General features: G+C 36.1%; 3 protein-coding genes across 5 annotated transcripts; all 3 read left to right on the plus strand.

Moving 5' to 3' along the window:
* Window positions 1-2,391: 2,391 nt before the first annotated feature.
* Window positions 2,392-6,318, plus strand: LOC147551143 (calcium-transporting ATPase 12, plasma membrane-type-like). The gene has a single exon (XM_086669079.1). It carries the CDS (start codon window positions 2,968-2,970, stop codon window positions 6,067-6,069), a length of 3,102 nt encoding a protein of 1,033 aa, XP_086525205.1. The 5' UTR covers window positions 2,392-2,967; the 3' UTR covers window positions 6,070-6,318.
* Window positions 6,319-13,174: 6,856 nt separating this feature from the next.
* On the plus strand, window positions 13,175-20,419 carry LOC147551144 (protein argonaute 10-like). 3 transcript variants are annotated; one of them, XM_086670348.1, is made up of 24 exons: window positions 13,175-13,507; window positions 13,565-13,973; window positions 14,770-15,328; window positions 15,412-15,620; window positions 15,732-15,881; window positions 15,987-16,120; window positions 16,211-16,320; window positions 16,407-16,513; window positions 16,723-16,861; window positions 16,958-17,074; window positions 17,179-17,286; window positions 17,379-17,450; window positions 17,610-17,732; window positions 17,870-18,029; window positions 18,105-18,226; window positions 18,315-18,452; window positions 18,538-18,680; window positions 18,769-18,831; window positions 19,027-19,090; window positions 19,194-19,329; window positions 19,413-19,486; window positions 19,768-19,862; window positions 19,994-20,025; window positions 20,107-20,419. In XM_086670348.1, the coding sequence occupies exons 3-24, from the start codon at window positions 14,852-14,854 to the stop codon at window positions 20,289-20,291; spliced, it is 2,958 nt and encodes a 985-aa protein (XP_086526474.1). In that variant the 5' UTR covers window positions 13,175-13,507; window positions 13,565-13,973; window positions 14,770-14,851; the 3' UTR covers window positions 20,292-20,419. The 3 variants fall into 3 exon arrangements, with proteins under 3 accessions (XP_086526474.1, XP_086526473.1, XP_086526475.1); XM_086670347.1 differs by having other exon boundaries at window positions 13,175-13,973; XM_086670349.1 differs by lacking the exon at window positions 13,175-13,507 and having other exon boundaries at window positions 13,972-14,600.
* Window positions 20,420-23,222: 2,803 nt separating this feature from the next.
* On the plus strand, window positions 23,223-26,275 carry LOC147551145 (photosystem II reaction center proteins PsbY, chloroplastic-like). The gene has a single exon (XM_086670071.1). It carries the CDS (start codon window positions 23,223-23,225, stop codon window positions 23,814-23,816), a length of 594 nt encoding a protein of 197 aa, XP_086526197.1. The 3' UTR covers window positions 23,817-26,275.

Consider the following 26,275-nt stretch of genomic DNA (forward strand, 5'->3'; position numbering starts at 1 on the left):
GGGAGATAGTGCAAATAAAGTCTGGCTAAAATACTCTTACCTCCTATGGGAGTGGTGGAAAACAAGAAACAACGTCATTATCAATGGCCAAAAATTGGATCAAAAGAGATGTTGGTGGAGCACAAAAAATGAACTCAGGTATGTTTCACTTTCTTCAACCTCTGCATCTACTTCTAATGACATGCAAGTAGGAGCTTGGTTACCTCCCCCAACAAACCAGATCAAGATCAATACGGATGGCTCGTTTCAAATAAATGGAGCTTCCGCAGCTGCTATAGCAAGAGATGATTCGGGATCTGTTATTCGATGTAAGAACACATCCTTTTCCCCTAAATCGCCTCTTCACAGTGAGATTCAAGTAGTCAAATTAGGGTTGCTTTTGGCAGAGGAGATGGGGCTGGTCTCTTTTATCCTCGAAACAGATGCGAAAACCCTAATTGAGTATCTCCTAGACGAAGATCCGACGGTCCCGTGGCAATTATCGGTAGATCTGGCCGAAACACGTGCAATGGCAAGCTGTTTCCACATCACTTGGTCTTTCTGTCGCAGAGAGTACAATTCGGCTGCACATGATTTGGCCGCGTCAGCTTTAAGTGGGTGATAGTGTTTTTTAATTTAATCCCTGTTGTTAACTACATTACTAGATAGTCCCTGGTAGACTTTAGATTCTCTTTTGTCTTCCATGAACTCCTCTTGTATTTTTCCTGGGTTTTAATGTATTTGCTTTCCCTCAAAAAAAAAAAAAAAAAAAAAAAAAATATCAAATCCCGTCGTTATCAAAGTTAGTGTCCAAATTCGTACAAACCAGCTCCAGCCCATCCAACCAAAAAAATATTAAAGACACCCTGAGGCGTGCATTTTAATCGGTTTTGGGTATATTAATGGTCTTTGCTAGTATTACACCTTTATTATTCAAAATAATATTATGTGGCCCATCTAACAGTTGAAATCATATCTTCATAGAAGTCACAATACTCTCGTTTCTAACTAAACATTTGAAATGTTGTACTCTTAGTCGGCAGAGTTAGCCAATTAATATTTTATGCTCTTTCTGTTTCATATTAAGATTTTCATTTTGAAAATGTAATTTGTTTTCACATCTTCTATTTTTTCTATCTATATTAATTCTTAACATATTATTTGGTATTCAAAAGAATCCGTAGCACTATAAATAAGACTAGTCTCCACAACCATAAATTATTCTTATCTCTCTTTAAAAAGTTACCAAGATATTAACGGTTTTAATCAAAAAAAATTCTTCTGATTTGTACGGAACATTTAACTACAAATGTCTTAATCAAAGCCGGACTCTGTCCATTTTATAATATGACGAATTATTTGAGTTAAATTCATGATTTTTCTAACTGGAGGACCAGGATTAAATGCCCTTCGGCTTCCTCTATTCTAAATTTCTAATCAATATGAAATTGACTAAACAGAGAAATGCCTTCTTGAAATAAAATATTGTAAAAGTACAGCCATTATCCATGACCATTCCTAAAATATACAAGTCTTATCCGTGAATTCTTGACATACGAAGCTTCCTCGAAGTTGGGAGCTTTTGTCAAATTCATTACTAAATCATAAATTAGATTAAGACATACGATAATGATATGACGTTCTCCTGCTAGGGTTTTTATAGATTATTACTACCTAACCTTATAGGTGGGTGGAGAAGAGAAACACTATACAAACACCAAAATATCATTTCATTAAAAAAAAAAACACCAAAATATCTTCTTTTTTTACTGTTAGTAATAGTAGACAATTTCAATTACGACAGTTGTGTGTCAAATGATATTAGACTCATAGACTTAGGGTATACAACATCAAACATTCTCTTTCTCTCTCAAGGGCTAAATTTGTCTCTAGAACCCCCCCAAAAGAACTGAAATCCTTTATTTTACTTCCTTTTGTCTTTCTATTCATGGGCTTAGGTCTCAAGAGAAAAGAAGAAATTTCCTAATGATTTCCACTTATTAGTAAATACTAGACCTTAATTTCAGAGTAAGGAAGAGAAAACATAAAGAATAAGATTTTAATTTCAGAGGAAGGAAAAGAAAACATAAAGAATAAGATGAGGTGATGGTGAGTTTCAGAGCGTGCACGTTTCAACTTCATATCCTATTCAAGTGGTATTTGTCTGAATCAGATTCGTCTAATCTGTCTGAATTTTAATAGTCTGACTCAAATGAATTCAAAATGAACATAAATCTACCGCTTTGACGGATTAAAAATCACAAGTCAGGCAAACACAACCATTTCGAAATTTGTCTCGAGCCAATCAGAAATCAATTCCCCGGACACATTTCATATCTAACTTAGAAAGAAAAAAAGACATTACATAAACAACAAATAAATAATAATAAGAATTTTTGTCAATTTGACTACGAAAACAATGAAATATTAATTTAGAATAAGAATTTCCACCAAACCAACCGTACAAATTAAAGTACAGTTTAAGATGCATCTAATCTAGTTATGTTCATATCCATCCTAAGAAATCCAAATTTAATCCCACATGGGAAACAATTCACTGATTTCCCCACCGGAACCAACAAAGAAGGAACATTAACAGGGTTCAGATTTGAACCCCAATTTTAATTCAACACGATTCTGACGCTAATAACTTTTGTATAGGTTTCCCATCAAACTAGAATATTTACCCAATCACATATTGCCACGTACAACAAAACTCAAAAGGTGGTTATATAGTCGGTCAGATATTTCTGTTACTTTGTTTTTAAGTAACCGTGTCAAAATCGTGTTGAATTCTGCCACCACTAAATAGACAGTACTATATAAGAAAACACAGCCGAAACAATTGAATAAAATCATATAATTTGGTAGCTCAATTTATTGACTTCACTTCTCCTTCAATAGTAAATTTGCCTCTAATTTTTATTATCATCTATCTTTTAATTTCAGACTGTTTTTTCATCTCTAGAATTTCTTTCCATAATACCCATGTCTGAAATTCCTGATTATAGAGATCATTTACTTGATATTGGAAGGATTACTAGTAAGAAGCCTCTAAGGAGATGGCGTTTAGCTTTCGCTGCCATTTACTCTTCAAGAGTTCTTCTTTCTCTTGCTAAAGAAATCATAGGTAAAAGGAAGAACCACAACTTGTTTCACTCTGTTGATATATTACGAACTTCGTCTTATACTGCACTTGATATTCAACTTAGCAACAATTCTAGCACGGGTAAAAGTGTTGATGATCGAACTAAATCTTTCGGCGTTGATCCAAAGCTTCTAAGTGAGATTGTAAAGGAGAAAGATTTCGGGAAGCTTTCCGAAGAAGTTGGAGGAATTGAAGGTGTTGTTGAGGTTCTTCGGACTGATTCGGAGAAAGGAATTGATGATGAAGGTGTCAACCATCGGCGTGATGTTTTCGGTTCAAATACGTATCAGAAGCCGCCTCCGAAAGGAATATTCTATTTTGTGGTTGAAGCGTTTAAGGATATGATAATTCTTATTCTCTTGGTTGCTGCAGCTCTTTCTCTTGTCTTTGGAATCAAGGAACATGGTTGGAAAGAAGGATGGTATGATGGTGGGAGTATTTTCATTGCTGTTTTTCTAGTTGTGGTTGTTTCGGCCGGAAGCAACTTTAGGCAATCAAGACAATTCGAGAAACTGTCAAAAGTTAGCAATAATATTCAAGTTGAAGTTGTAAGGAATGGGAGAAGACAAGAGATATCCATCTTTGATATTGTAGTAGGAGATATCATTTGTTTGAATATAGGAGATCAGATTCCTGCTGATGGGCTATTCTTAGCGGGTCATTCGCTGCAAGTAGATGAGTCGAGCATGACAGGGGAGAGCGATCATGTGGAAGTCGACCGGAACAAGAACCCGTTTTTATTATCTGGAGCCAAGATAGTCAATGGGTATGGTACTATGCTTGTTACATCTGTGGGCATGAACACAGCTTGGGGAGAGATGATGAGCTCAATAACCAAAGATTCAAAGGAAAGAACTCCATTACAAGAACGTCTAGACAGGCTTACTTCTTACATAGGGAAGATCGGGTTATCTGTTGCCTTCCTTGTTCTTTTAGTCTTGTTGGTTCGATACTTCACAGGGAATACCAAAGATGATCAGGGAATCAAAGAGTATAACGGTAGCAAGACAAAGTTTGATGATGTGATGAACTCGGTCATTCGAATTGTTGCTGCTGCAATTACTATCGTCGTTGTTGCAATTCCAGAAGGACTACCCCTAGCTGTAACTCTTACTCTTGCTTACTCGATGAAGAGAATGATGGCCGATCAAGCTATGGTCAGAAAACTTTCAGCTTGTGAAACCATGGGTTCTGCCACTGTCATCTGTACTGACAAAACCGGGACTCTTACCTTGAACCAGATGAAAGTGACCAAGTTCTCGCTTGGTCAAGAGGATGTCGAAGAGAACATGGTCTCGAAAATTGTGCCGGGTATTCTTGAGTTGCTGCACCATGGAGTTGGTCTGAATACAACAGGTAGTGTTTATCAATCCACTTCTGCAGCACCTGAATTTTCAGGTAGTCCAACTGAGAAAGCAATTCTATCTTGGGCTGTGATGGAGTTAGGGATGAACATCGAAGAACTAAGGCGTGATTGCTCTGTTCTACATGTAGAAGCTTTTAACTCAGAGAAGAAGCGAAGTGGCGTCCTGATAAGGAAGAAGAAGAATGATAGTACAACAGATGTTCATTGGAAAGGAGCTGCGGAGATGATATTAACTACTTGTTCAAATTACTACGATAGCAACGGGATCATGAAGGCCATGAGTAGACAAGAAAGGTCAAAGTTTGAGAAGATAATTCGGGATATGGCAGCTCAAAGCCTCCGATGTATTGCTTTTGCTCATAAAGTAATCCCGGAAAAAGAGTTGGAATACAACGAACAAGGAAAGCTTCAACATCCGCTACAAGAAGATAACTTAACCTTATTGGGACTAGTTGGTATAAAGGATCCTTGTCGACCAGGGGTTAAAAAAGCAGTTCAAGCATGCAAAGATGCAGGAGTAAGCATTAAAATGATCACAGGGGATAACGTTTTTACTGCTAGAGCTATAGCAATTGAATGCGGGATACTTGAAGGTGATGAAGAATTAAGCGCTAGAGCAGTGGTAGAAGGAGTGGAGTTCAGAAACTACACAGAAGAGGAGAGAATGGAGAAGGTGGATCACATATATGTGATGGCCAGATCATCCCCTTTCGACAAGCTCTTAATGGTACAGTGTTTGAAAAAGAAGGGTCATGTAGTTGCAGTCACTGGAGATGGCACAAACGACGCACCAGCTCTGAAAGAAGCCGATATTGGTCTCTCAATGGGGACAGAGGGAACAGATGTAGCAAAGGAGAGTTCAGATATTGTTATCTTGGACGATAACTTCGCTTCAGTGGAAACAGTAGTAAGATGGGGAAGATGTGTTTATACCAACATTCAAAAATTTATACAGTTTCAACTCACAGTGAATGTCGCTGCTCTCGTTATCAACTTCATCGCTGCTATCTCATCTGGAAAAGTCCCGCTAAATGCTGTTCAATTATTATGGGTGAACCTAATTATGGATACCTTGGGTGCTCTTGCTCTAGCCACGGAACGACCCACTCCAGAGCTAATGGAGAAGCCACCAATTGGTCGAACTGCACCGCTAATAACCAACGTCATGTGGAGAAACCTCATCGCCCAAGCTCTATACCAAATATCAGTTCTCTTGATCCTGCAATTCAAGGGTAAGTCCATCTTCAATGTCAACGATAAAGTTAACGACACTCTAATCTTCAACATCTTTGTTCTATGTCAAATATTTAACGAGTTTAATGCAAGGAAGCTAGAAAAGAGGAACGTCTTCAAGGGTATACACAAAAACAAATTATTTCTAGGGATCGTTGGGATTACTCTAGTTCTTCAAGTAGTGATGGTAGAATTCCTAAAAAAGTTTGCCGATACTGTGAACTTGAGCTGGCAACAATGGCTTTCGTGTATAGCAGTTGCAGCTGTATCATGGCCTATTGGTTGGTTTGTCAAGTATATACCTGTCCCCGAAAAACCATTTTTCAGTTTTTTAAAACGATAAGGCCTCTCATTTGTTTTCGATTGTACTAGTTTGTTACTTGTTAATAAGGGTTATTACATTTATTTAATTCTATTCGTTGTTTAAGTTGAGAGATTAGGAACAAGACTGATTGTAATTCATGGAGTATAACTTTTCTAGTACTAGTAGAGAAATGGCTTCAGTGAAGTTGTTAGCTTCTCAATCTAAATTAGGTTTTCAGTTGTAACCCTTTTCATTTTTGATTAATTTATGTCTATCTTTGTGTTTGTATATTGAGTAGATATAATCACTTGTATCAATACTATGAACATTATTAAGAGAAATCATTCTCAGATCAAAATCGAGGAACGTTAGGGTTTTAATGCTATAACCAGAGAGAAAGTTGAAAAATCATAACCGAACTTTACCTGATGAAATTGAAGAATTTGAATTTAGATCGCAAACACGCAACTTCTCAACAGTGAAATGTAAACCCTAGTTTCCTTCGCTAATCAGATCGAGTTGCGAGAAATTTAATCTGGTCCAGTATTCCCGCAATCCCGCTTTTAAGAATGCTTTGGCGTCGATTTGACTTGCGCAAAAGCGTTGATTTTGATAGTTCACTTTTGGCGACAGTATTTGGAACTTTTGGCGACAAAATTTGCTCTGCTAGTAGCCTAGTAGTGATGATTTTGATGCCACTTTTGGCCACACTTCGGCGTAGGTTTTTCTATTAGGTTTCTCTGTGGCGCCTTTAAGATTTTTCTAACTAGGGTGCCTTAGAAACCCAAAAATTCAATGGTTATACCGCGCTAATTTTCTTCGGCCAGCGCTTTGGGGAAAGCTAAATAGTTTCCGGGGTGTGAAGACTTGGTCAAAAATTGGTCAATTTTGTTTGACAATTTTATTTAAGAGGAAAGTAAAATACTTCTCCACCTCACCTCACTCTCTCTCCACCTCACCTCACTCACCTCACCTCACTCACCTCACTCTCTCTCCACCTCACCTCACTCTCTCTCCACCTCACCTCTATCTTCTCCGATTAGGTCGCCGGCCGGAAATTTTTTCCGGCCGGCGACCATAAAAAAAAAAAAAAAAAAAAAAAAATTCACTCTCTCTAGAAACTCCGGCGAAGGGGTTTCCCTTCAACAGACCGGAACTCCGGCGAAGGGAAACCCCTTCGCCGACGTTTCTAGAAAGAGAGAGTGAAAAAAAAAATTCTTTATGGTCACCGCCCGGAAAATTTTCCGGTCGGCGATCAAATCGGAGAAGACAAAGAGGTGAGGTGGAGAGAGAGTAAGGTGAAGTGGAGTGTTTTTTTTATTTCCTCTTAAAATTTATTTTCCCGAAAAATTTCTAAAATATTACATATTCCCTTTAAAATTTCACACCCCGGAAATTATTTAGCTTTCCCCAAAGCGCTGGTCTTTTCTTCAAAATGCAGTTTTGAACCTCTAAACAATGAAATTTGCTCCTATAAGTTAAGATTCCTCATGAGAAAGTCATGGATCTTGATCGAAAGTTAGTTCGCACAATAGATTCAGGAAAGTGGGTCTCCAAAAAAAATTTAATTTAAAACTCAAATTTTGTATTTTTTTTGTTAAAATCTCAAATATTTGTATTTTGTTTGGTTAGAAACCCAATATTTTTTGTAAAGGTGTTGCAAGGCGTTGCAAAGTTGTTATAAGGTGTTGCAAGGCGCTCCAAAGTTTTTGCAAAATAGTTGTCGCAAGGCGTTGCAAAGTTCTCGTAAGACCTTGCAAAGTTGTCGCAAGGTGTTACAAATTAAAAAGTATTCAGAGCTGAAGACTAAAAAATTGACTGGTCCTTTTTAACCAGAGTCCAAATTTTTTAGGAAGTTTTGGCCAAATTCCCCCAATAGATTTGAGTTTAATGCAAATTCTTAGATCGACTAAATTTCCAAAATTCAAAGGCTGGTATAAGATTTTTCTTCACACTGCAGTTTTTAATATTTAAACAATGGAATTCGTCCTGGAACACGAAAGGTTTTGGATCTCCATCAGAAAATGATTTTACATAAATGGTCATAATTTCGTGCGGTTCCAAAATATACAAAATTTCTTTCAAAATTTAGAGTCTATGACACGAGTTTTTTCAAGATATAGTTTTGAATGTCTAAAGAATTGAATTCGACCATAGAAATCAAATCTTGATTGAAAAGTCATTTTACATAATGCTCTGATTTCATGTGGTTGTGAGATCGACGAAATTTCATTCAAAAGTCAAATCTATAAAATAAGATTTTTCTTCAAAATGCAGTTTTGAAATTATACATAGGAAATTTCGGCCTTGAGAGTTAAAATTTCTCATGAGAAATTATGGATTTGGATCAGAATGTCATTTTACATGAACAGGCTGAATTTTGCGCAATTTCGAGATCAACGAAATTTCCTCTTGAATTCAAATCCTACAATACACAAATTTTCATTGTAAAGACAATGTAGTTCAGCCTTAAAAGTTAAATTAATCATGGAGAAAATGTGGATCTCCATCGAAGTCATTTTTTTTTCAACAAAAAAAAAAAATGAAAGTAATTTTTTTTAGGAACAATTTGAATTTCATGTTATCCCAAGACTGGCAAATTTTTCTTCAAAATTCAAAAATTATATACATTTTTTCCTCAAATGGTTTTGAATAACTAAACTTAAGCAAACTAGGCCTTAGAAATTGTACTTCTCTATAAGCAAATTTTGAATCTTGATTGGATAAGTTTTTTTATATGAAAGAAGGTATAGATCTTGAGAGGACAACATTTCAAATGAAGAGTCTGAGCTTTGTACGATATGATCAAGATCAAACGAAATTCCTTTCAGAATACAGAGGCCAATAAAATAGGATTGTTCTTAAAAATGCAATCGACCCGATACAATATACTATTATTATTATTTGTTTACTTTCCCATTTCTTAAAATGTGCCCTTCACTATTTCAATTTGAAGCCTATATGTTTACCAACATTCCCTAACTTCAACAAATAATTTGTGTCCGCCTTTTTTAAAGCTTCTTTAGAAGTTTAGATACCCACTATGGTGGATTCCAAGGTGAATTTTATTTTGTTTTCTATTTTTAAAAAATTTCCCCATCCTATAATAATTAATTGTTCCTTTAATGAGGTGAAATTCTTATTTTTCGCTAACAAGTGACACACCTCCCATTTTATATAAGAAATAACTATAACGTCAAAGAAGATTTCGAGGATAGTCAACTGTCACGCAGCTAAATTATAGTAAACAATTTAGCAATGAAAATGAAAGAACACATGTATTTGTCTTAAATATTTTTTTGTTTTATTTGCATTGAATGGGAGAATTATAATATAAGAACTTTGTTATCCAACTAATGGAAAAAAAAAAGACTACGAAATCATTTAATTTCGTCAAATAAAATCAAGTCTTTATTAAACTCCTTAAATTTAAATTATTATTGAAGAAAGGAAAGTAAAACAAAGTCACTATATTTTTCTCTTTATTTCACTTCAAAAGAGAAAGGTACATAAAAAGAACCAATCTAAAAGTGATTTAAAGGGGCAACCTTGGAATTTAGTTGAAAAAAATTAAAAGAAATGGAAATGTAATAAAGAAGGGGGAAAAGAGGAATTTATAAATAATTTTGCATGCTTTTTTCACAAGTGTTATATTTAAACAAGAAAAAGGAAGAAAAGTGAGATAAGTGGTGTCCAACAAACAAGAGAGGATGTAAAAGAGACATCTCAAACACATGCACTATCTCTAAGTTTGAAATTTGATGTGGCCTGTGGGTGGTGGAATCATAGCAGCATTTTGTCAGGAACCACTTCAAGCACTCACCTCTTCACTAGTTCACTTACTTAGGGAAGAGAGGGATATATGAATGGGTTAATTCGGTTTTAGCTCTCAAGTTGTGGCAAACTCTCTGTTTTGGTTGGCACAAGTGTCTCACAGTTGATTTTGATCTCAAAGGACAAAAAACTTGAACTCTTTCTCAAAATTCCCTCAAAGGTAAAAAGTAGAAGGATTTTTCAGTGAAGGTCCAATTTTTGGGGGGTGAAACCAGAATAAATCCAACCTTGCCAAAAAATGAGTTTCCAGTCCAAATGTCAGGACAGTTCATTGTTTCCTGATTTTTTTTATTTATCCCCCTCTTGCCCTTGGACGGAACATGCTGACGTTTCCTGACAAAAAAAAACTGGATGGTAAATAAAATAATTTCCCGTACACAAAAAAATTCAAATTTTCAATTTTTTTTGAAAATTCAAACGAAATTTCAAATTCCCGCCCAGCAAACCATCTCTTCCCGGTAAATAAAATAATTTTCCGTACACAAGAAAATTCAAATTTTCAAACGAAATTTCAAATTCCCGGTACAAAAGTGTCTAGTACATAAGAAATTTTTTGGTAAATAAAGTAATTTCCCAGTCACAAGAAAATTCCCGGTAGAAAAGTGTCTAATACAAAAGAAAATTTCCAGTAAATAAAATATTTTCCCGGTGCGTCAGACAATTTTTCAAAAAAAATTCGTTTCCCGAGAATTTTTCGGTGGCAATTCCGTAAATTTCTGAACAGTACAGATTCTGATGGACGGGTTGTCAGATTCTTTTTCAGAAAAAAAATCGTTTCCCGAGAAAATTTTGATGGCAATTTGTAATTTTCGATGGCATGAACCGTAAATATTTTGTTTTCCAAGAGCCATTTCGTCATTTTTTTTCCCAAACTGACTCTTTGGACCTGCCTTTCATTTTTGGCTACCTAAGATGGGAAACCTATTTCTTCCCTCATTTTGGATGGTTAACCCAATCCCCCAAAAAAGAATTCATTCTCAAAAAAATTTTTTTTTTTTTGTTGAACTCATTCTCAAAAAACTTAATAACAAATTAAATCCACCTCATCTCTCCCTCTCTCTTCTATTTCATTATTTCTCTCCTCCACCTCATCATCTTTTCTGATAAAGGTCGTTGCGCACTTGTTTCAACGATCTTCAAACGAAAAAAAATGTTCTTCTTTCTCTCTTATTCTGCTTCCTTGTCCTTCCCCTCTCCCTTCTTTTTCGGTATCTAGTATCCTTTTACTTTTCTACTTTATCGACTTAATCAACAATGGTTGAAGGTATGCAATTTTACATCTAATTTGAATTAATATTTTCAACATTTGGTATATCTAGATATGGTACTCCAGATCCAGACCAATGTCTGGTCGCTAGACCTTCTTAAACAAAAAAGTAGCCGACCTATAACCTTTTGTTGGAAAAGATCATGAAGTAGCGAGAGGGAGGGGAGGTTCGAAATGAAGGAGAAAGGTGATGGAATTGACGAGAGAGAGAGAGAGAGGGATAGATGAGATAAATTTAATTTGATTTTATGTTTTTTGAGAATTAATTCATTTTCGGTCCTTAAGAGAATTCCAAGAAAGAGTTGAATTTCTTTTTTGGAGCCAAAATAAACTGTCATACACGTATAGTGGTCAAAAAAGTGAGTTGATCACATATTAGAAGCTAAAATAGAATTAACCCCGTAAATATATAGATGTATAGAGAGAGATGCTTAGGATAAAATATGCCCCCTCAACACTTGAGGTTAATATAATAGACAACCAAATCATAACCATACAAAACTAGCCCATTCTCCTTACTTTAGAAACCTTACTTTACCTTTAAAATGTAAAGTGAAAGAAAACAAAGCACTTTATATCTAGAAAAACAAAACAAGCCCATACTTATTCACCATTATTGAACCATTGACACTTTCTCCACTCTCTCTCTCTCTCTCTCACTAGATTTATTTCTCTATGTAAAACAGTTTATTACATGGTATGATAAGTTCATTACATCTCTTCATAGAGTTGTGTGTTTTGTGATTGTGTCCCTATGTACATCTTTCCAACACATTTGTACTTCCTTCAACAATAATATGCAGAGGACTAAATTGTTCATAGACCCCACATTGGACTTGGAACTTGGAAGCATATTTGATCTTAACCACAAACCATAACTTCCAAACCGTCTTATTGATGATTTTGTTAATCTATATTTAAAGCAAATGTTAGAATTTAGTACGCAAATAATTTTCTAATTTTAAAATCAGTATAATCAGTTGTGCACCAAAAGCACCTTCTCCCATCGTTCTAATTACTGAAAATTTCGATTTATCGTGTCATTTATACTTGAATTTTAAGAACTAGTTGAGGTGCGTATAAACTGTTACTTAAAAAGAAGCGAAGAATTATTGTAGTTTTGCTAGTATTACATAGAGTAGGTGGCTTCTTAAAATTATGATGTAGAGTTCCTTTTGAATATGACACTTTTTTTATCACATGGATTTCGGCCCCAAAAAATAAGAAACCCATTATAAAGACGTTTTACATAACTTGCTTCCGTTTATACACTTTTAGCTTTTTGATTTTATTATTGACGGCATCAATTGCTTATTTGAATTGACTAGACAAAGAAAATCATGTCTACCAGCAATTGAAAACACAAAAAGAATAGATCTAGTCATGCTAGCTTTTGGATTTATTGAAGTTTGTGGTACATAGACATTGGCAAAGCAATATTCAAATTTACCTACTAATGAGATGAAGTGTTGAACATGAGTTATATACAAATGGTTCATCCATTAATGGCTTGACAATGATACAAGTACATTTTGGTGTACACTCTTATGCACCACTTTGATTAGGGCAAGAGATAATTTCATTCTTTTTTTTACCCTCTTTCAAATTAAACGAGCTAAAAAGATAATAATTTTTGAGTTCTTAGTCCAACAATCTTCACCTAAACACACATTTAAGTCCACTCTAATATTAATATAGAATTTTAGGTCAAAATAGAAATGATAAAGATGGATTTTTTCAAAGTGAAGTTTTTCTTATATAAAATGTTATAATGAGTATTATGATTAAATAGAAATGATAGAGATGAATTTTTTCTGAGTGATCAATTTAGACTGAATATTCATTATAATTATTGTTTTGACTTAAAATATTATATTAATATGAGGAGGGACTAAATGTAAATTTAGGGGTAAGATTTTTGGTATATTCTAAAACACCTACTAATAATGGGGTCAAAGCAGGTCAAAGTGAAGTAAGATTTTGACACGTGTACCAACACCTGGAATAGGGATGGGTCCCGAACTCCATGGGAGTCCAGGAAATGAGCTTGGGGATGGGAGACTAGGGAGGAAGGATTTAAAGATTTTAGAGAGAGAGAAAGAGAGTGTGTGTGTTATTGAGAAGTCTGCAATTGTGGTAGGGTGGGGGGAAGGAGCATCAGCACTGCAAGTTCGAATTATTCTTCCACTGTGGATCATTGCTTTTCATCTATTATTTTCGGGACTCTCTCTCTCTATTAATTCAAAAACTATAAACCCTTTGTTTGTTTGTTTGTTTGTTTGTTTATCTATTCTCTCTCTCTCTCTCCTTCATGTTACATCCCCGAGGCTGCGCTGTCAGTCCAAAATATCAAGTTTCTAAAGAGAGAAAAACAGAGTAAGAAAGAAACAGAGTGAAGAGAGAGAGAAACAGATGTTCTAGAGAGAGAAACAGAGGAGTGAGGAGGGTGGGAGTAGAAAAAAAAAAGCGAAGCAGGCCCTCCTCAAGCCTTTTACACGTGATAAAGAAACCACCAAAAGTATTGCATGCGTGTATGAGATTCATCATCATCATCTCCATCCTCTCTCTCTCTCTTTAATCTCACTACAAAGACATACCCTTTTATTTTCACTTTCAATTCTCTTTCTATTCACGTTCTTTACCCACTTCTCTCTCTCTCTCTCTCTCTGTTCAAGCTGCTGACTCTTTTTTATTTTCTGGGTTATTGTTGATGATGATGATGAAGAAGGAGTATTAAATGAGTTTGGCGTATCTGGTTGATTCTTCTGTTTTTACACCCCCAACCCTTGTTTTCTTCTCCTTGGATAGATAGATAGATAGATATTTCATTTATCACTACTAGGTACGTCTGCTCTATTCTGTTTGTATTTTACTTGTGTCTATTCCTTTTCATTCATTTCCCCACTCTTTTCCATAACCCACAACCTTAAATAAACTACTCACTGATTTTCTTCCTATTTTCAATCATCAGTCTCAAATTTGATTTCAAGTTAAAATCTCATCTCTGGGTTCAGCTTAGATTTCTAAATAATTTCCTTCTTAATAAGAAAGTTTTGTTCTTTTATGATTTTATTATAGTTTAATAGAAACAAGTTCAACTTCAAATTTTAGGGTTACTGTTGATTATTTTGTCTTCTCTTGAAATACCCAAGAGAGATATGAAGCTGTTGATGGTCAATTTTTTGCAGGCTTTTTGATATTGTTGAGCTATGGAGAGAGATTTGAGATTTGGGTTTCAGTTTTTGTTCAAAATGGATTTGAATTTTTTGAGTGTAGGAGAAAAAATCTTTATTTTGCTAAGATTATGGGATACTTTTACTACTCTCACTGTGTTTTGCCAGTTTATTCAAACTGAAAATTTTGGATTTGGGATTTTGTTTACTTGTATAGCTGAAAACTAGAAAGAAAGATGATAATAAAACTTGGGTTTCTGAGCTATGATGGGTTTAAGGGTTTTTGCATAATAATGGTAATGCTTGTATTCTGCAATAAATGACTGATTGTTACTGCATTCTATTTTTTCTCAATCTGAGGATGATGATGACATCTCTATTTCTATTCATTTACTAAGTTCTTGTAATTGAGATTTTCTTGCTGACAGATCCAACTTTTCTATCTTTTGTTTTTTGATTTTTCAGTATAGATAGCTTGAAAAACCTCTAAAAGTCTGAAAGAAAAGAAAGTGAAGTCACAGTGATTCATTTCTAGGTTTGAATCATCATGCCTATAAGGAAGATGAAAGAAAGCTCAGAACAACATATTGTGATCAAAACCCAAGTTCAAAACTCCATGAATCCTGTTCAAAAGAACTCAAAAACTCTTCAAAATGGTAAAGGTCCACCACCACCATCTCAAGAAACCCAAAATGCTAAAACCCATAACAACAATTCATCACCTCCTTCAAGGAATAGAGGTAGGAGAAGAGGTAGAGGAGGAAGAAAATCTGATCAAGGAGATGTTCTTATGAGACCAAGTTCAAGACCTTGTACTTTAGTTCATAAACCAGTCAATGGGTATCATCATCATCATCAACCTGCAAATGGTAGTCCTGTTTCTATGGAGATGGGTTTTCCAACTTCTAGCAAAAATTTGAGTTTTGCCCCTAGGCCTGGTTTTGGACAAATGGGGACAAAATGTATAGTCAAAGCAAACCATTTTTTTGCAGAGTTACCAGACAAGGATTTGAATCACTATGATGTAAGTTTTATGTCTTTTATGTCTTTCATTTCAACAAATTTTCCTTCTTTGTTTGAACTTTTTTTTGCAATACTTTTTTGTAGGTAACTATTACTCCTGAAGTTGTTTCAAAAGCTCTGAATAGAACAATAATGGCAGAGCTTGTAAGATTACACAAAGAATCTGATTTAGGAATGAGACTTCCTGCTTATGATGGTAGAAAAAGTTTATACACAGCTGGGGAACTTCCTTTTACTTACAAGGAGTTTCATATCAGAGTTGTTGATGAAGATGATGGAACTAATGGCCCAAAGTAAGGGTTTCCAACTTTTCATTCTTTCATCTTCATGAACATAGTAACTGAGGGTACCCTTAAATTTCTTTTATTAGGGAACAAACTTATATTAGTTTCATGATTTTTCAGAAGAGAGAGGGAATACAAAGTAGTGATTAAGTTCGTAGCTCGAGCTGACTTGCATCATTTAGGCCAATTTCTAGCTGGTAAACGTGCCGATGCTCCACAGGAAGCCCTTCAGATTATGGACATTGTCTTAAGAGAACTCTCATCGAAAAGGTATAATTCTTAAGTGTTTTTAACTTGATCTTCATTGTTTAGAAAATTCTTAGCAAAGGACTGATATTGGTATGCCATTGTTTACAAATTTTTTGAATTTTCAAGGTACTGTCCTATTGGGAGATCTTTCTTTTCCCCTGATATAAGGAAACCACAACGGCTTGGGGAAGGTTTGGAGTCATGGTGTGGATTTTATCAGAGTATAAGACCAACTCAGATGGGATTGTCGTTAAATATTGGTACGAGTGTCTTGAAATTTATTTCTAGAATGGTTTTCGTTAAATGTTATAATTTTGTACTCATTCTGTTTTTACGTAACTTGATTCTAGACATGTCTACCGCTGCTTTCATTGAGCCTCTCCCTGTAATCGAGTTCGTTGGGCAACTCTTAAACAAGGATGTGCTATCAAGGCCATTATCTGATGCTGACAGAATAAAGGTATTTATAAAAAAAATTGATGATTGGTAAACGGGTTTTTTATATGCCAAACTAACTTCAAGTAACATTCGAAAAACTTATACCAGATCAAAAAGGCCCTTAGAGGGGTTAAAGTTGAAGTTACACATAGAGCAAATGTGCGACGAAAGTATCGAGTTTCAGGATTAACATCACAACCTACACGAGAACTTGTGTAAGACAATTTCCTCACATTGAAATTTTAACATCTTTTACTAAATTGAAACTTATGCCCCCTCTATTTCATTATGGACTTGTATGGTATTATTTCATCTATTCATAGAATAGGAAATTCAGCTACTTGGACATTATATCCCGGGCATTTGTATTCGCTCTTTGGAAAAAACTACAAACTGATATGTTATCGACATTGGAAATCTGCAGGTTCCCTGTTGATGACCAATTAAACATGAAATCAGTTGTCGAATACTTTCAAGAGATGTATGGTTTCACCATCCAACATACACATCTCCCCTGCCTTCAAGTCGGGAGCCAGAAGAAAGCAAACTATTTACCAATGGAGGTAGAGGAAATCTTTGACATCCCTTCTTGAAGTTGATTTACTGAGAAGGCATATGTATTCATTATTGCAAAACGATGTTCATGTGTGGCTTCCTAGGTTTGCAAAATCGTAGAAGGACAACGCTATACGAAAAGGTTAAATGAAAAGCAAATTACCTCTCTCTTGAAAGTTACATGCCAAAGACCGAGGGACAAAGAGAATGACATTTTGCAGGTTCGAGTCGAACTTATGACTGTAGGAGATCTGAATTATGCATTTGCAGTAGGCTGATACTCTCGGTGGGTGGAATACTTTATACACTTAAAATGATTATGCAGACGGTTCAACACAATGGTTATGCTGAAGATCCTTATGCAAAGGAGTTTGGTATGAAAATCAGCGAAAATATGGCTTCTGTTGAGGCTCGGATTCTTCCCGCCCCATGGGTAATGTTGTAACATCGAACCTGATATCTTGATTAAGAGTAAATTCTTAGTTTTTATATTGTTTCTAAATCGGACTTCTTATCCTTCTCCAGCTGAAATATCATGAAACCGGAAAGGAAAAGGACTGTTTGCCTCAGGTTGGTCAATGGAACATGATGAACAAGGTACATGCAAACCCTCTTTCGTCACATTGGCTAGTTCATGTGTTCTTAGTGCTAGATTGGCTTACTTCATGAACTATTGTTTGATCCATAAGAAATCAAGCATGATCATTTATTTGTCTCTTTCATTATGCTTCTTGATATTATGTTCTTATGAATCAGAAAATGATAAATGGGAGTACGGTTAGCCGGTGGGCATGCATCAATTTCTCACGGAGCGTTCAAGAAAGTGTAGCTCGCGGATTTTGTAGTGAGCTTGCTCAAATGTGTCAAGTTTCTGGAATGGTAGTTTCCTCTCATTCCCTTACCAATTAATGATTTCTTCGACACTTGTTTCTAGTTAGGGCTCTATGCTTGGGCTGTTTTTTCCTACCTTCTTTGGTTGCAATCTAATTTGTTGTGTGTGAGTTGGTCTTATGTAGGAATTCAACCCAGAGCCAGTTATCCCAATTTACACATCAAGGTCTGAACAAGTAGAAAGAGCCCTAAGACATGTTTATGATGGATCTATGAACAAACTCAAAGGGAAGGAGCTAGAGCTAGTCATTGCCATTTTGCCCGATAATAACGGTTCTTTATATGGTACAGGATTTCATCTGGTTTGGCTCTTTTGAACTTCGTATATACCAAAACTAACATAGATCTTTTTCATTCCAGGTGATATCAAGAGGATATGTGAAACTGATCTAGGTTTAATATCGCAATGCTGTCTTACTAAACATGTGTTTAAGATCAATAAACAGTACCTAGCAAATGTTTCCCTAAAAATCAATGTCAAGGTTTGAAACAAGGATAATAATATCTTATACTCATTTTGCGCTCCAATCCACTTGTTCGAGCATTTCTGACATCATCGTTCTTGCACAGATGGGAGGAAGAAATACGGTTCTTTTGGATGCTATAAGTTGCAGAATACCATTAGTTAGTGACATACCGACAATCATATTTGGTGCTGATGTTACTCATCCGGAGAACGGAGAAGACTCCAGCCCTTCAATTGCTGCTGTAATGAACCAATCTTTTATAACCCTAGCTCCAAAAAGAGTATTAAAGATTTTGATTATTCATAAATGCTTTTTTTCGTTTATAGGTAGTAGCTTCTCAAGATTGGCCCGAAGTAACAAAATATGCGGGATTAGTTTGTGCTCAAGCTCATAGACAAGAACTCATACAAGATTTGTACAAAACATATCATGATCCTGTCCGAGGAACAGTTAGTGGTGGGATGATCCGGTACAAAGATCTTATATATGGTGTCTTCAGTTGGCTAATTTCAATCTCACTTTCCCCTTCTAAGTAATTTCTATCTATGTTGATCCAGGGATCTCTTGATTTCATTCCGTAAAGCAACGGGACAAAAGCCACAACGGATAATATTCTATAGGTATGAAGTGGCGTAACCCACTCACATTCTTTAGAAACCCTTCGGAGTTTCAGAGACATAGACACATTAATGAGCACATTCAACGGATATATATATATATATGTTACTTCCAAACCACAAAATAACACAGTTCTATGCTTATTCACTTATAGCCTTAATGTTATTAGTTCCTCACAGAGATGTTATTCTGAACAGGGACGGTGTAAGTGAAGGCCAATTTTATCAAGTTCTACTCTATGAGTTAGATGCAATCCGAAAGGTGAATACCATCTTTTACTTATCATAGATGAGCTTCTATTTCTTATTTTTTCCTTCTTTGAATTGAAATATACCCTTATGACACTCATATTTGGTATAAACAGGCTTGTGCTTCTTTAGAACCAAATTACCAACCACCAGTGACTTTTATTGTGGTTCAAAAACGACATCACACAAGATTATTTGCCAACAACCACAGGGATCGGAGCAGTGTCGACAAGAGTGGGAATATTTTACCAGGTATATCTTTACCTAGCAAAAGATAAAAAAGAGTTCGGCGAACAAAATTTTTCCATTTTCTAAGTAGTTGTACTTGTTTTCAGGAACGGTCATTGATTCTAAAATTTGCCATCCGACGGAGTTCGATTTTTATCTCTGTAGCCACGCAGGAATTCAGGTTAATTTTTTTCCTTTCAAGTTGATAGATTATGGAAAGCATAGCAGATTGTCCTTAATTCAGACTTGCATCCAATTGAAAAAAACACGACCATAGTTACTCTATTCAAATGTCTCAAAATGCATAATGGACAGTAGTTCTATCGTCCACCATGGACTTTACTTCACTGTTCACCGTCTCTACCACTGTGATCTTTGCTTGGGTAGGATAGCTCAGTGGAGTTGATATTCTGCAACAAAGCTTTCAACTTGAGTTTTCTTAATGTTTCATTATTTTTACAGGGAACGAGCCGACCTGCTCATTACCATGTGTTGTGGGACGAGAACAATTTCACTCCAGACGGGATCCAGTCCTTGACAAACAACCTTTGTTACACGTAACGACTATATACTTCACTGAACTTTAAACATTCCACCGTCTTTACTTTCTTCCATCTTTTCCGCACCTACCTGTACTGGTTCATGTATATAATTGCTGTTTTGGTTTTGCTGAACTCTTAATATGCAGGTATGCAAGGTGTACTCGCTCCGTCTCTGTGGGTAAGCTTCTTATTCATACTTCGGTACTGTACCAGTAATCTTGTTTCAACTAAATGTTGACATGTTTGATGGTTCTTGCAGTACCTCCAGCATATTATGCACATTTAGCAGCATTTCGTGCCCGATTTTACTTGGAGCCAATTGTACATGATAACGACTCAAATGATCAAGCGTTTGGTCGAACTACACGGGCAGTAGGGGAATGTGGAGTTCGACCATTGCCAGCACTAAAAGAAAATGTGAAAAGAGTTATGTTTTATTGTTAGAGATAGAGAGGGGAGAGGGAGAGAGAATGAATACTGGAAGATGGTGGAAATATATGTTGATGATGTATTAGTTGCCATGTTTAATGACCTCCCCAAGCTCGATTTAATTCCAATTTTCTCCTTGTATATATGGCAAAATCTTATTTTCTCTTAAGTTTCAGTATACATGGGTAAGGGGTTAGGCTTCATGAATTCTTTTCCTACAAAATAGGGCATGTGAAAGTATTAGCCTCATTCATTAGAGACAGATAAATTTCAAATTACTGTAATAGTGATGGGATTAAAGTTTTGGAATCAATTTGTGACAAAATTTAGAATTTTTGGGACTTAGGTATAAGATTAATTTATTTCACAAACAATTGTCCATTTAAATAAGCATGTAATAAGAAGCCATAGAAGGTTAATGGGTTGGTCCAAAAAGTAGTATTTCATTTTGAAGTAGTGGTGCTTCAGCCCGGGCCCTATCGTTGACGGGCCAACTCAGCCTGGGTTATCATCTAGTAATGGCCCAGACTTGGTTTTGAGCACCTGTGGGTCAGTATGGCCCAGACTAGCATGGAGCCCGAGATCCGGTTTGTCCCAAGGTCAGACACTAGTATGTACTTAAGACGAGTCTGGTCATGCACTTATAAGTACTCGTATTTCCTCTTTTTTTCTCAATTTGGATGCGATGTTTCAAACGAGTTTCATACATTGCCAGCCGCAAACGTTACTTGTGAATATTTGTATATCTTAGGAAAAGTACTTCCCGATAGCGTTTCTTGGGGTGACAATCTAAAGAAAAAATTTAAAGTTTTCAACTATAAAGTTCAATTCTTAGATCACAGAAGTAAGAAAATCATAGATGTTCTCACCGAAGAAACAACTAAGCAAGGAAATGATGTTGATTGCTTTAGGAAAAAGTGGGGACGATGAACTTGGAGACGATGAGGGCGATTCATTGGTAAAGTGAAGTTTCAAAATTGTTTTTTCTACAAATGTATTCAGTCGTACCAGTCCCTCCACGTTCGTGTTGGTATATAGAGTCTCCTAATGTTCTAAGTAGAATCTCAGACGTCTATACGTCTCATTAGGTTTCCACGATCTCATGCATAAACTAATAATGAACCAGTTCGGGTTAGAGATATACCTGAATCGCTTTCCCACGAACTAAATTGATCGCCTTTATCCTGAAGATCAAAAGCTCAAGTTTGCAGCTCCTCTGCTTGAGACACACGAGCAATCAACTTGACCTCCCGCCTTTTATGTCAACTAGAACTCTGTTTAGTAGTTAGACGAAGAACACTTTCTTCTTTAGACTACAAAGATAGTTGGGATCTTTTTTTCCCTCTCTGCTTAAGTTGTGAAAAATTCACACATGTTTCTGTTCTAATGAGATCCTTATATAAAGACTCTTAGTGTCAGAATCCCAATCAAGTTAGGTTGCCATAAAGATCGCAACAAGAAAAGACTTAGAATCTAATTTTGAGTGGGCTTCCAAGATGGGAAGTTTATCCCATCTGGGATTTCCCTTTAGTGTGGCGGACCCCATCCATGGGACGGGCCTTAAGCCCAACCACCTTTTAGCTGAGCCTTTTGGCCCGATCAATTTGGCCGAACCCTTTTGGGCATATTTATAGATCTATTCTATACTTTATATGCCTAATCCCTCTAGACATATCTTTCGATCAAATCGATTTTCTTTGGTAACCCTTGTAGGATCCGGTTGAAGTTAGCTGCGAGTCATCCGATTGATCCATCGATCGTAGTTGGTTTCTAGCTAAACATTATGATCTCTAAAACGTGATCTCCTTCATCATTTGTCTTACCCGACAAATTGAGCGCATTATCATCTTGATCGAAAGACATTTCCTTCAATTCGAACTTGTGCTATTTCAACCCAGATCCACCAAGCCCGAGTTGAAGCGTGGATTACCCATTATTTCTCAAATCAGGTGAGACATATCCGTCCCAATAAGCACCAATATTTTTAAGGAGTGGGTGGTGTTCAGAATTTTCTCAAGTTATCTTGTTTTTCTTATTTCATAAAATCTGGTGATCTCATAACCGGTTTCTTATCTTTTTTTATTAGTATTAACATTATCAGACATCCAAAGTTTTAGCAGTTATCAATATTGTTTCCACTTAAGATATCTAAGACCAACTTTAACAAATACGGAGTATTTTTTTTTTGGAACACTCTGAGAGCCCACCCAAAGGCCTCGACGATTTCTATGTTCGGGCTCGCATCTATAACCCATAATTTCGAAGTTCTTTCAAACAATGTGGGACTACCACTATCTCACACCCTAGGACAAGTCCTCATCGACTCTACTACAATTTGTGACAGACTGCGTTCCAAAATAGGCAAGCCGAGACGTACCCGAGTCTATTTTGGAGCACAGGCTTCAAACTTGGTGTCAACCCTTGAATTCCCCAAAAGGCACACCACACCCAATGGTTAATTCTTTTATCTACTCAGGTTTGATTCCGAGCTAAACTACGGGGAATGAGTCAGTCCGACATATATCGGCCGAATGTCTTAACTCAACCATGATATTTGTCGGCAAAGCATCACGACTCTTTTTGAGCTCTCTAAATAAACACCATCACAATATCACCCTAAAAGAAAAAGGGTGCTTCTGAAGGCACCGGGCCAAAAGGTTGTTAGCATCAGGAACTTTTATTGACTCGGGTCAATGGGCATTGACCCGAGTTCTCTATGAGCACCAGTTTTTAATGTGGATGACGTTCACCTCCATTTGCTTCATCCATCTTCTTCTTTCATTAGCAGTCCGTTTGTGGTTGTTAGGTCACGGATTATCTGATCTGTGACCAGGAAGACTCGGACGGACTGGATCAATCCGCCTGAGTCGTTCCAGCGGCCATTATGCTAATTTAGGGCAATCTCATAGGACATCAACTCACCAAATGGTAACAACAGTAGCAAGAATGGCAACAACAGTAGCAACAATGCCAATGCTAAACGCCAAATGTTTGAACATCAACTCACCAAACAAAATCAACCTCTCAAAAGCACAAACTACAAAGCCCATCTCTCTCTTCTCTCTTCAAAATCTCCCAAAAGGTTTCACTATGTCAAACTTATCGTCTTCTCTAACTGGAACTGCCATTGTCGGTGCCGTCTTTTCCACCTTGGGTAATTGTGATGCAGCTTTTGCAGCACAACAGATAGCTCAGATAGCCGAAGGCGATAGCCGTGGAACTGCACTTTTACTACCCATAATTCATGTTATCCTTTGGGTTCTTTACAATATTCTTCAACCAGCACCTAACCAACTTAACAGAATGAGGAGTTCAAATGGAGTTATTATAGGACTTGGGCTTAGTGGGTTAGCTGCTTCTAGCTTTCACTTTACACCTTCTGCATCAACAATAGAAATTGCTTCCATTGCTGAAGCTTCGGCATCTACTGATAACAGGGGATCACTTCTTTTGTTTGTTCTTGCTCCTGCTGTTCTTTGGGTTCTTTACAACATTCTTCAACCTGCTTTGAACCAGCTCACTAGGATGAGGTCTGACTAAATAAGAAGAACAAAAAACTGTTGAATCTTCTCTTTTTGTTGCTCACTTTTCTTGTTATGTTTTTTGTTCTTGAATGGTTTACTACTTCATTGATGGGTTGTGATCATTAGGATTCATGTATAATATAGCTCATGGTAACTGTTATATGAAATATAATATGGTGTCTAATTTGGAGTTCGGTTTGCTTAGAGAGAGAAACTTTGAAATTGGGATTTCTGGTTAGTTTTGTGAGAGATGGATGGAGGGGTTAGGGCTAACTGAGAAGGGACCGGTGTTTGTTGGTGCTAATAGAGAAAGCAGCGGTTGGACCTGGTGCTAACAGATATGGATGCTAACAGCCTTTTGGCCCGGTGCCTTTAGAAGCAGAAAAATTGGGGACAAATCATCTTAGCTTGTAAAATTACAATATTACCAAGGAGATAGGAATTTTGTTGTTATACTGAAGACAAGTAGATAAGACAAATAAACAAAGTCAGGGTTATCTGTTGCTTCCACATTTAAACTCAGAACATGTAGTCCTATAAAAAGTTTCCAACTTTAACATAAAACTCCAAACAATTCCCAATACCAAAATTCACTTGATCCAACCTCCCATTAAGACATCCTATCAACAAAACAAAACCCTAGAGAGGACCAAAGGAGTAATGTGTTTGGCTTACTTGTTGGGGGCTCTAAGTATTAAAGAGGGTCTCTGGATTTTAGCCTAATGGAGAGAGAGAGGGAGAGAGAGAGGGAGAGGGAGAGAGAGAGAGAGGTTAAAGACTTCAAAGAGGAGTTGCATAAAATAGGGAAGTTGTTACATCCATGTCTTGTAAAGTTGACTATAACATTTATGATTATGAATAATCAATTAAAAATTGAAGAAATGAAAATCATCAAAATATTACATGTTCTAACAAAAAACAGAAGAACTACAAGTTGTAATCATCATAAACAATAAAGAGAGAGAGAGAGAGAGAGAGAGAGAGAGAGACCTATCTATCATCATATACATTGTAAATGACTAAATGAGAGAGAGAGCATGAAGTTTTGTAAGTTTTGTGGGGTTTGAAAGCAATATCTTAGAACTGAAAAAATCACATGGTTGTCTATGTTTTGCTTCTAAATTGAGCAAAACAAGTGAGCCAATATGAACACCTTAACAAAAAAAAAAAAAAGTGAGCCAATATGAGCTCTTTTCAAATACCTAAAATGGTACTTATATCTCAACAAGTGCATGCCAATTTTGCTTCTATAATTAGCAAAACACTTGACCCTCTAAGTACTAGTTCAACATATTTCAAACTTTCTTCATATGTTTTTTTTTTTCTTTGTAGCTCATATATTTGGATTTGGAAATCACAATTGAGTCTTCTTCTACTTCACTATCAATTGAGTTTCTCTAGACATCTTCATATCTAATTAACTAATGAATTCACCAAATTACAAGACCCAAATCCAATACTCTTAACAATTCAAAACACCCACCAAAGATCAACATTAAACATCTTTTAGTGTATTAGCAATTTTATTCGCTCAGTTTTTGGGGCAATAATCCCCATTGTTTCACCAATAAATATATCTACGCACTCGCGGCTCTTACAAGGAGTATATAGTATTTGATACAGTAAGACTCGAGCTCTGGTTTGTAGTAGCGGAGAAACAAATACATATCTACCCCCCAATTAAAGTGAGATTCGGTTAAAGCCTTATCATGACATCCCAATTTCGAACAAGATTACCCAATACCCTAAACCCTAATTAGTCTTTTCCAAGTTCACAGTTTTCTAAAGATTTAGTCCTGATTTCCAATATAAGTATTAAAACTGGTAGTAAATATAGCAATAAGGAACTAATTTAGGGTGAAACAGTAATATCAAAGAAAAGGAACAAATACCTAAAACTCTTCCCCCTAGGTTATCAAGGGGATCTTAAAAGCACCAACAGCATTGAGAAACAGAAATTTTGTCACTCAAAACCCTAACAGTATCTCAAAATCCTGCAGTTTCAGATTTTCAGCTAACTTATTGAAGAAAAGAGAAAACCGACATAAAAAAACCAAACAGAGAGATTTTGAAGATTACCCATAATCCCATATGATCAGAAATCTTTAGCAGAATAGAAGAAGCTGAGCTATCTAAGAAGGTTCCTTTATATAAAATAACCCTAGTTTTGAATATATAAGAAGGTACCTAGAGAATAAGAGATTTGTTTGTTTAATAGGGTAGCTAATAGGGTTTCTCATGCTCTCAAGAACAGGTGAAACTGCAACATGATCTAATCTTCCTTACCCAATAAATAAAGGATAGTTTAGATCATGCTGGCAGCTTCAACTGTTCCTTGTGCATGATAAGAAAACAGACCAAACCCTCCTCATCACAAACTCATATCATAAGAAAGAACCCTCACCCACCACTAACTTCTTTATCCTCTCTCTCTCTCTCTCTAAAACTCTCTCTAAAACTCTCTTCCTAGTTGTT

Source organism: Eschscholzia californica, unplaced genomic scaffold, assembly GCF_041429995.1.
Source record: "Eschscholzia californica isolate CP2 unplaced genomic scaffold, dmEscCali1.0.p SCAF_3, whole genome shotgun sequence".
Lineage (NCBI taxonomy): Eukaryota > Viridiplantae > Streptophyta > Magnoliopsida > Ranunculales > Papaveraceae > Eschscholzia > Eschscholzia californica.